Source organism: Ichthyophthirius multifiliis (genome assembly GCF_000220395.1).
Source record: "Ichthyophthirius multifiliis unplaced genomic scaffold scaff_1120509249561, whole genome shotgun sequence".
In the NCBI taxonomy this organism is placed as follows: domain Eukaryota; phylum Ciliophora; class Oligohymenophorea; order Hymenostomatida; genus Ichthyophthirius; species Ichthyophthirius multifiliis.
This window is the reverse complement of record NW_004087604.1, coordinates 29,986-40,471: the sequence shown is the minus strand read 5'-3', so window position 1 is coordinate 40,471 and position 10,486 is coordinate 29,986. Positions and strand designations below refer to the sequence as shown.

The 10,486-nt window shown below is 13.3% G+C and overlaps 1 protein-coding gene across 1 annotated transcript, besides 30 other annotated features; it reads right to left on the bottom strand. All coding sequences in view use genetic code 6, as the record gives it.

Annotated features, from left to right (window-relative positions):
- Positions 1–196: 196 nt before the first annotated feature.
- Positions 197–260: a microsatellite.
- A 330-nt stretch (positions 261–590) lies between these two features.
- Positions 591–648: a microsatellite.
- A 425-nt stretch (positions 649–1,073) lies between these two features.
- IMG5_012080 (hypothetical protein) lies at positions 1,074–2,041 on the bottom strand. The gene is made up of 3 exons (XM_004039687.1): positions 1,779–2,041; positions 1,569–1,630; positions 1,074–1,504 (listed from the first exon to the last, which is right to left on the bottom strand). Exons 1-3 carry the CDS (start codon positions 1,925–1,927, stop codon positions 1,086–1,088), a joined length of 630 nt encoding a protein of 209 aa, XP_004039735.1. The 5' UTR covers positions 1,928–2,041; the 3' UTR covers positions 1,074–1,085.
- Positions 1,676–1,725: a microsatellite.
- Positions 1,678–1,726: a microsatellite.
- Positions 1,689–1,723: a microsatellite.
- Positions 1,774–1,868: a microsatellite.
- Positions 1,780–1,855: a microsatellite.
- Positions 2,033–2,089: a microsatellite.
- Positions 2,034–2,115: a microsatellite.
- Positions 2,058–2,115: a microsatellite.
- A 126-nt stretch (positions 2,116–2,241) lies between these two features.
- Positions 2,242–2,297: a microsatellite.
- Positions 2,242–2,303: a microsatellite.
- Positions 2,304–2,434: 131 nt separating this feature from the next.
- Positions 2,435–2,483: a microsatellite.
- A 30-nt stretch (positions 2,484–2,513) lies between these two features.
- Positions 2,514–2,544: a microsatellite.
- Positions 2,545–3,690: 1,146 nt separating this feature from the next.
- Positions 3,691–3,731: a microsatellite.
- Positions 3,697–3,748: a microsatellite.
- Positions 3,749–3,943: 195 nt separating this feature from the next.
- Positions 3,944–3,990: a microsatellite.
- Positions 3,945–3,991: a microsatellite.
- A 4-nt stretch (positions 3,992–3,995) lies between these two features.
- Positions 3,996–4,025: a microsatellite.
- Positions 4,026–6,535: 2,510 nt separating this feature from the next.
- Positions 6,536–6,573: a microsatellite.
- A 1,327-nt stretch (positions 6,574–7,900) lies between these two features.
- Positions 7,901–7,946: a microsatellite.
- Positions 7,901–7,981: a microsatellite.
- Positions 7,902–7,988: a microsatellite.
- Positions 7,989–9,647: 1,659 nt separating this feature from the next.
- Positions 9,648–9,716: a microsatellite.
- Positions 9,667–9,748: a microsatellite.
- Positions 9,749–9,903: 155 nt separating this feature from the next.
- Positions 9,904–9,952: a microsatellite.
- Positions 9,909–9,941: a microsatellite.
- A 359-nt stretch (positions 9,953–10,311) lies between the features above and the next one.
- Positions 10,312–10,348: a microsatellite.
- Positions 10,312–10,349: a microsatellite.
- Positions 10,313–10,344: a microsatellite.
- Positions 10,350–10,486: the final 137 nt, after the last annotated feature.

Sequence of the window (10,486 nt, the reverse complement as noted above, 5' to 3'; positions counted from 1 at the left end):
AATATTTTTTTTTAATAAAAGTATATTAATTTTTTGAAAAATATATTATTAAGTTATTAAATATATAAAAATATAATTTAAATAGACATATTATATATATATTTATATATATAATTTTTTTAAATAATATATATAATATAAATATCAATAAAATTATTATTTCCTTTTCATACAAATATCAAAATAGTATTTTAAATTTATATAATTTATAAAAAAATATTTAATTTTATAAATTTTAATAATAAATTTATTTTTAAAATATAAAAATTAGTAATTATTCTTTTTCTTGATTTTTTGTTTTAAAATAATATTGATTTTAAAAATTATCTTTATTTTTAAACATAAATATATATTTTTTTTTAATAAATTCTTATTTTATATATAAATATTTAAATATTTTAATTAATTCCTTTTTTTTTGATCCATCTCTTTAATATAATAAAGGTTATCTATAGTTAATCTGATTTTTTAATTTTGAAATTTATTGACAATTTAGTTAAGAATACTTCAAAATCTTATTAAAAACTAAAAATTTATTATTTACCTATGATATTTTACAAACAAGTTATACTAGTAATTTTATTTTAATAAAATTAAAAATAGTTTTTAAATTGTGAAATTAAGAATAATTTTTAAACTATGAAATTATTCATTATCTTTAATTTGTTATAATATATTTTTTTATTAAATTAAAATAAAAAAATAATGATAATAATTGATTATTGTCTAATATATTTTATTTTTTAAAATAATGCATTTTTATATAAATAAAATTAAAATTATAAATTTTATTATTAAAGAAAAAGGTTGTAAACATTAATTCGTATAACTTCGTACAAAACAAAAAAATATGATTAATAATTTATTTTATATTTTTTATAAACAAAACAAGAAAAAGAAAATTGTATAAAAGAAATTAAAAAACAATAATTTTTTATGGGAAAAAAAAAAATATATATATATATATACATAAAAAATACTGAATTATTTAAAAAAAAAAAAAAAATATAAAAGAAATTAAAAATAAGATTTTAATTTAATGAATTTATGAATTTATAATAATAAATATATAAAGTTTATAAAAATCATTCATTTTAAAGATCATAACATAATATAGTATGCGTACGAGTTTTAGAAATAGATTTGAGTTCTTCACCAATAATTTTTCTAAAACCTACAAACATTAAGATCTATATTCTAGTGTTAATATCAGAAATCTTATTATTTAAACATGTTAAAACATTTTAGGCACCCATTTATTCAGCAATATCAAGAATTTTAAGAAAAGTACTTTTAGTAAGGTGTTCCATTGGACTTTTTTCAGAAAGTTCGACATAGAAGTTCTTATTATCAGTGTCATATAAACACTTGAATGTTTACAAAGGTTTTTCCTTAGAAAAATCTCCCCAATTTATAACAGAGGCTATGTCATATATGATTATATTTTTTTCATCTAATTTTAATAAAGTCAGAAGTACTTCGTCTTCAATTTATTATTCAACAACTGTTATTATTTTTTTTAAAAAAGTACATTTATAAAAAAAAAAAAAAAAAAATTAATTATATACCTTATGGTTCTGATTTAATTGTTTGTAAATCTCTTCCTATAGTGATCATAAAAGAACCTTTCCTATATAAAAAAATATATATTAATATAATATTTGGAAATATTATTTTAAAATAATTTATAAAAAATTAAAAAAAATTAAAAAAAAAAAAAAAAAAAAATGTAATTTGAATATTGTTTTAGTAATATATATATAATATTTTTTTTATACATTTAACAATATTTTCTTTCTTAATTTTATCTATTATTATCAATATACATTTAACAATTTTTTCTTTCTTAATTTTATAAATTATTATCATCTTAATTTTTTTCGATATTTTTATTATTTTATTGAAAGTTATTAATTAGTTAAGACATTTTTTTATAGTTTTATGTTGTTATGAGATATATTATTAGAAATTTTATTCAGTGTTCCTGTATTTTTTTTTTTTTTTTTCTTGAACTTTTTTTAATATAAGTTTTTTTTTTTTTTATTGATTAAATTTTTTATTATATTATTATATTTTCATTTTATATTATATTATATAATATTATATTATTTATATAATTTTAAAAATTAAATATTGATTCAGTGTAATAGAAAAATCATTTATAATATATTTTATAAAAAAAATAATACAATATGGAAAAAATAAAGAAAATAATTTTACTTTTAATATTTAAATTATATAAATTAATAAAATATATTTATTTTAATCTAAAAAATCTATTTTTTATAATTAAAAAAAATATTAAAACTAAAATATTAAAATACAATTTTATTTGTTGTATATACTAAATATATATATATATATATTTATTTTTCAAATATAAAAAAATATAATTATAAGCAAATTATTGATATTAATTTACAAAATTAGCTACATTTTTATAATAACATTAAATATTTTAAGAATATAAAATAAATATTTTTCATCTATGAAATTTTTAATTTTTATAAATGTATATATATATATATATATATATATATATATTAAATTATATTAACAAATCGTTATTTATTTAGTTAATAAATTCTTCTGTTAAAATAAATAAGCAAGTTTAGTTATTTTTAATATAAAATATTTATATTTTTTTTTAAAAAATAAAATTCGAATTTATTATATACTTTTTTTAAATAAAGCAATAATTTATTAACTTTTAATTATAAAATATGTTTTTAATTTCAAAATTTATAATAATATTATTATTTTGGTATAATAAATAATATTAAACTTATCTTTTTTATTTAAGTTTTGTTTTTAATTTATCTAATATATGAAATAGTATTTCATCATTAAATTTAATTATATTTATTTATTTTTTTTAAAAAAAAGATTTATTATTTGAATCATATTTATATATATTTCTGAAAATAAATAAATAAAATATATTGTCTTGTTTTTTATTTTTTTTTAAAAAAAATATAATTAAGAAATTTAAATTTTATTTTTAAAAACAAATATATGAATAAATAAGTTTTGTTATTATAAAATTTTAAAAATAACGATTATAATACTAATATAATAACAAGTTAATTAAAAAATTTAATCGAATTAAGCGAACTATGTTTAATAGGAACTACAAAATCCAATATATATGCATAAGAATTAAGTTTATTTGTATTAAAAATATTAAATCAAGATAAAGAAACAATACAATATTAATTTTAGCATATTTTTAAAATAGAAATTATAGTAAAAATTAAATAAATAAATAAAAAATAATTATCAAAAGGATTAAATGATTGAACTATTTATATAAAATTGCATTTTAGTAATCGAAAATAAATAATAAATATAAAAGTTAATAATTAATGTGTTTATCATAATTAGCATATTTAGATTTTCCAAAACAATGAAGAAGTTTAGGATATAGGGAGTCGATGTATAGAAACACTATAATATTTAATTTTATTAAATCCAGATATAAAAGAATTGATTTAGGAATGCATTTTAGATAGTATTATTTAAAACATAAATGTTAATTAATGGATAGAATTATAAATAGTTTAATTAAATGTTACTTGTTAATTTTTAGAAATTCCTTTTATATAAAATATTTTTATGAAAAATGAAAAAATTTTTTTGTAATTGATAATTGGATTTATTAAGTATATTTATTTAAAAAATAATAAAATAATATATATATATATATATATATATAATATATATATATATATTTAAAATTTATATATATGCAATTTAAGATAGCTCAATATTTTTCTTTAAATTCAATTTTAGAAAATTTATATGAAATTTAAGAAATTTCTTATGATAATATATAAGAAGATTCATAAGAAATTTTAGATAATGATTAATTATCAAATGATTAAAAAAAAATAATTAAAAAAGATTTACAAATGAATTAGATAAATGTTTAGATGTTTTTAAGTAAATATATAAAAAATTTATAAATAAATAAATAAAAATATATATAAAATATTTATTTATATATTTATATATTTATATTATTTTTCTTTAAATATAATTTTAGATTATTAGAAATATGTATGTAAAATAAATATTTTTTATAACATTTTACTAGTGATGAAGAAAAGAAATAATTATGTTATGTATATTATAAATTTCTTTCATCTTTTCCTTAATAAGATTCAATAAAATAAGATATAAAAGGTCAATAATTAATTACTTTTTTAACTTTTTAAACTAAATTATTATCTTTAATTGAAAAAATTAGTATCTAATAATTAAATGAAAGATAGCTTTTGAATAAAATTTAAAAAGGTTTATTATAATAATTTGTAAATAATTAAAAAAATCGCTCTTTAGGTAATTCCTAAAGTGAAATCGAATATATAAATTTAACTTAGTAAAACCCTCAATTTCTTTAGGAATTTTTAATTAAAAATTTAATTTAGCAATTAAACTTTAAATTGAATTTTCATACAAAATTCGAATATGAAATTTTAAAAGTATATAGGACAAATGAACAGGAAAAAAGGGTTTAAAAGCAAATTTATAATATTAATATTTTATATTTTGCTCAGTTAATTAAAACATCAAGTGCTTATTTATAATAAGCTAGTCCTTCGTAAATTAATTAAATTACAATAATCGCTATTAAAGTTTATAAATTATAACCTAATGACCCTCTTTTGATTTCTGCTGTTTGTTAGTTTATTTAGAATAAAATGATGTAAAATATATTTATTTTTATTAATAATAATTTTAATTAATTTTTTGTTTTGTTTTAAAAGGTATTAATATTTTTATTCAAATGATGAAATCTTATAATTTTTTGATGAAATTAATAATTGTGTAGATTTATTGTAATATTTATAAGAAGATACTTATTAATATTGTGAAATGATAAGTATAGGTTAAATATATTTACAAGAAGATATTTTTTTTGAAAATTATGATACATAGATAGAAAATTTAAATAGTTAATATTTAGATTTTGTTTAAAATAATCCTGTTATCGTATAAACAATTATTGATATTTTAGATTTATTTAATATGTTTTATGGAAGTACTAAAAATGGATTTAAAGTTATTAATGATATCAATTATGAAATAATTAGGGTTATTAAAAAAAATATTAGAAATGCTTTAGATTTAAAAGATAGGAAAAATATTTTGCTTAACCTTTTACATTATTAATTTCCAAAGATTAGAATTAATGCAGCTAGATAACTATTATCATATAAATAAACTATGGTATATATATTTATAATATATATTATTTATTTCAATATCTTTATTAAAAAAAGGATTTAAATAAAAAAGAGTTATAAACTTGGAGTTTTTTAGATTTTTAAATATTAATGGAAGTATTAGTAATATGCATATAAGATTATAAAGGAAGTCTAATTGATTAAGATGTACCTTTTATCCTATTAATTTTTAGTAGATATTATAAAGAAAATACATATTCTTTAGTATAAAATATGATGGATTAAATCGGAGTTTAATAAATAAATATTTGTATATAATTGTAAATATATTTAATTGAATAATATATATAAAACTATATATATATATAATATTTATTTTTTATTTATTTATACTTAGGTTATAAGAAGGTCTATAAATACAAAATACTTATTTAGATTTTAATTAATAAAAATAAATAGATTTATGCATTTCTTGCACTTATTTACTTCAGATTTTATTTAAAAATAACTATATAAAAAATAAATAATCATCTATGCCAAAGCTTATTGATTGCATTTATAATGAGTGTAAGATTTTCCCTGAAGGAAGTATTCAATTATGCATTGAAAAGTCTTGTATAAATATCGAATATATGTTATAATGTTTAGAAGGAAAAAAAATGATAGAATATAATTCTTTTTAAAGTTTTAGATTAATTTAGAGGATTTCAGATTGTTTGTAAGGGAAAGTTTATATTGAAAAAAATTATTAATTATTAAATGTTTAATAAAATCAAAATAACATAACTTAAAGTGATTAACAAATATTATAAAAAATGGAATAATAAGTAAAAAACATTAAATATGATAGTTAAGTAGTGGATATGCTTCTTCAATTCTTATAATATCTTATAAATTAGAAAAAAAACTCCGAAAATATTTCTAAAGCAAGATCAGAATCAATTAAACTGGAAAATGCTAATTAAATTAATTAAGATAATAATTAAAAATAAAATTAATAAATTTTTAATTTTGAATAAATTTAAGAAAGGTATTTTTTTTTATTTTTTTAAAATAAAAAAAAAAAATTTGAAAGATTTGTAAAAAAATAAATTAAATTAATTCAATAAGAATTTTAATTATGGAAAATTAATAATTTTATTAAAATTGATTCTTCTTTATAGGAATAATTTGTTATGTAACATAATATTTTTTCTTAATAGTAAGGACTAAAAAGATTGATTGAATTTGTAGATTTATAATAATAAATTAATATTTAGACATTAAACTTTATTTAAACTATTAGTAATAATATTAATTAATATTTGAAAAAATAAAAGGTAATAAAATTATAAATATAAATAAATTATATATATATATATATATATATTTATGTATATATATAAACATTTAAAATTATAATATATGATTAGCTAAAAATATAATATTTATATATACATATAAATATTAAAATTCTTATCTTTAAAAAATAAAGAATAATTTAAATTAATTAAATGAAAAACATGTGAATGAAAAGGAATAGCAATAATATACTTTTGATAAATAAAATTTTTAAATGCGCTAAATGGCCAGTCATATTTTTTAATTAAATTAAAGTTAAAAGGATTCAATAATTCATTTCGAAAATACACAAAATAGATATTTTTAGAAATTATAAACGATTGTAGAAAATCTAAATTAAAACGATTTTTACAAATATTTTCTTTAATCAAATAAACCAAAATAAATAAAACATTAAGATATATTATAATAGGAAAATATTAAAAAAATAAAAGGATTTTAATAGTTTCTTCTTTATTAAAATGCATTTTTGTCTCTTTAAAAAATTCTCCTAAAGAAGACATAAAATAAGATACTTTTTCCCTAATTTAAGATGAAAGTATTATTATTAAAATTTAATAAATATGTTAAAAAGCTGGATATTTAAATGCGAATATAGGTTCGAAATTATTAAAAATATTAAGAAAAGTTTTAGAAAATTATTAAATTTAAAGTAAGAATATTTTATTTTTGTAATTATTATATTTCAATTTAAATAATTTATTTTATTTTTTAATAAAATTTTATTAGTGTTTGAAGACAATAAAAAAACTGAAAATAAACAATAAAATTTTATTATTATTATTATGGGAATAATATAAGAAATTATACAAGAAATATATAATGAACTTCTATGCTAATATTTATTTCTTAAATAATATATTTTTTTAACTAAATAAGTTATCAAGACAATATTTTTTGTCTTAAAATAAATTAAGTACATTAATTAAAATAATATGTACTATATTCCTTTAAAAAATACTCATCCAGGTATTAATTAGAATGCTTTTGAAAATTTTATTTATTATGTAACAAGTTAAATACTACCTATTTGGAACGTAAATTAAATAATACATATAATTTTCAATTCTAAAATTTCACAAACTGATTTAGATTTAAAAAAATAAACAAATTATTACTTTATTTAGTTTTATAGTAAAAATTTTTTTTTTTTTTTAAATATAAAAAAATTGTAAGGTTTATTTACAACTCTATAATTTCAAAATTAATTTTAGTTAATAAAAAATCTATTAAAATGTTAATATATGAATGGCTTTTAAGATAATAATAATTATATTTTTTAAGAATTTACAGAAACGTTGATAGAATCAAATTTATCTTAATATTTAGTAAATATATATAATAATATAAATGAATAATTGTATATATGCATATATATATATATATATATATATATATATATATTTATATATATATTATTACTTATAAAATCATAATATATTATATAATATTAATATAGATTGATATCCTTTTTATAGAAAATAAATTTATTTCAAAATAAAGAGAATTTTTAATTAATTGGAGTTGGTGTTTTTTAAAAAAGTAATAAAATAATTTTTTAATAATTTAAAAAAAAAAAAATTTAGAGATGATTCTAATAATGAGAAATAATATGAAAAAAGATTTTTTATTTTAACAAATTTTGGTATATATATATACAATATATAATTTAAAAAAAAATGTGAGTTTTGTAGTTTAGGAATCTTATGTAGTGAAAAATATAAGTTAGAGTATACATTTTAATTTAATTCTGATACATAGAAACAAAATATATTAAATATAAATAAAATATTATTAGGATTTAGTGTTTAATAAATAATAATTTAAAGTTTTTAGAATGAAATTAAATAGGAAAATTTTTTTTTTATTATTTTTAGAACATTTTAAAAGGGTGAAAAAATTATTTCTGAGCTTAGAACCATAAAAAAACAAACGAATTTTGAAAACGAAAAAATTGTAAATTTCCTATATTTAAGTTTTTTTAATGAATTCGATTTGGAAAAAAAGGAAACTTAGTATTTTATTTGTTAATAAAATTAAAATTCGGATATTTGTATTGTACTTTTTAATAAAAATTATAAAGATGAGTTGATTATTTTAAAAGAAAATTCTTAATAGATTTTTTAATTCAGATAAAATTATTAATAAATATAAGACTTGCCTATTATTGAGAAGATCTTCAAAAAATTAACTTTATATATTTCTTAATATGATTCTATTTTTATATAGTTTTATGAAGAATATAATAAATTATTGAATGAGATGTATAAAAAAATATATAAATGCTTTTCTATATAGAAAATTAATTTAAGAAATTACAAAATTAAAGCAAGTTCTTAAGATACATAGGTAGAATTTGTAATTGTAAACTCACCTAATTATAATGAGAATGATTTTTCTATATTTAAGACAAAATTCTCTGTAATTCCATTGTCTGAAGAGGATTATAATATTTAAAAAAAATCTATTCTAAGTTAATGTAAAGAGAAAAATATTTAAATTTAATTTTTTCTCTGATTTTACAAAAAATTTGTTTTTAGAAGAAATTCAAAATAGTAATAAAAGTTTAAACAATATTATTAAAGATTAAAAATAATCTGCTCTATCTATTCAATCCTTTTAAAGTAATTAAGCTTAAAATAAAAATAAAGTATATTATAAATAAAATAATATGGATTCATTGGATAAGTAATTAATATAAATTATGATTAAAGATAAATAAAATAAAACAGAATAATGAAATTATTATTAAAAATTAAACAATTAAATTATTTAAAAAAAGATAATATAAAATATTTTAATTAATTTAAAAATTATTATTATTTATTATAAAAAAATTCTGATATATATGATATTTAAAAAAATATATATATATTAGTTTAAATATATTTAAAATAATAATTTAATACTTATAAAATATAAAATATATATATATATATTATAATTTATATTTATTTTTGTATTTATAAGCAATTTATAAAATTATATAATGAAAAATTAAAAAGAAAAAAATATAATAGAAAAAAAAGTTAATAAAAACAAGTGTATGATATAAAATAATTTATATTTAAAAGAATATAAATTTATGAATTTAAATTTAATTATTAATAAATAATTATATATATATTTAGATATATATATATTTAATTATATATATTTTATTTTCATATATTTAAATAATATATAATTTCTATTCTTTTTTTATTTAATTATTTATAGTATAAATAATATAATTATTACAAAATTTTTTATTAATTAAATATATACTTTTTAATTAATTTTATTTTATAAAATGTATTTTTTCTATTTTTTATATTAATTTTTATATTCTATTATATATTACAGAAATTTATTAGAATGATTTTTTAAAGAATAAAATAAATATAAAATATTATTAAAAATAAAATATTAAAATAAATATTTTAATTTTTTATTATTTCTATTTAATTAATAAAATATTTATCATATAAATTATTTATTTTATTTACTTATATAAATGTCTGCCGAAAGATCAATTTAAAAATTATAAACAATAATAAAAGATGCAGTTCATTCTAAATAATCAATTTTTTCAACAAATTTTATTTAAAAAGATGCAATGGATCCTAATAGTTGTTTAGAATAAATAATTAAAATTATGTTATTACTATAAAATTATGATTAAGAATAAGAACTTAAGAACGATTTAAATAAACATAAAAAAGCAATGAATTAATTAAATGAAGGAAATTTTAGTAAATAAGCATAAATTAATAAAGCAGAATTTTCTAATTTAGATCCGTTTTTTTTTTTTTATATTTTTTTTTTATTTTTTATTTAGATCTATTATTTTTTTTTTTCTATGTACTTCTTTATAAGAATTAAATTGCTTTTTTATGGATTTTTATACTATTTTTGATTCAAATGAAGATTTCACTCTTTCTTAATAAGAATTTGAATAAATAATTGAGTATTTT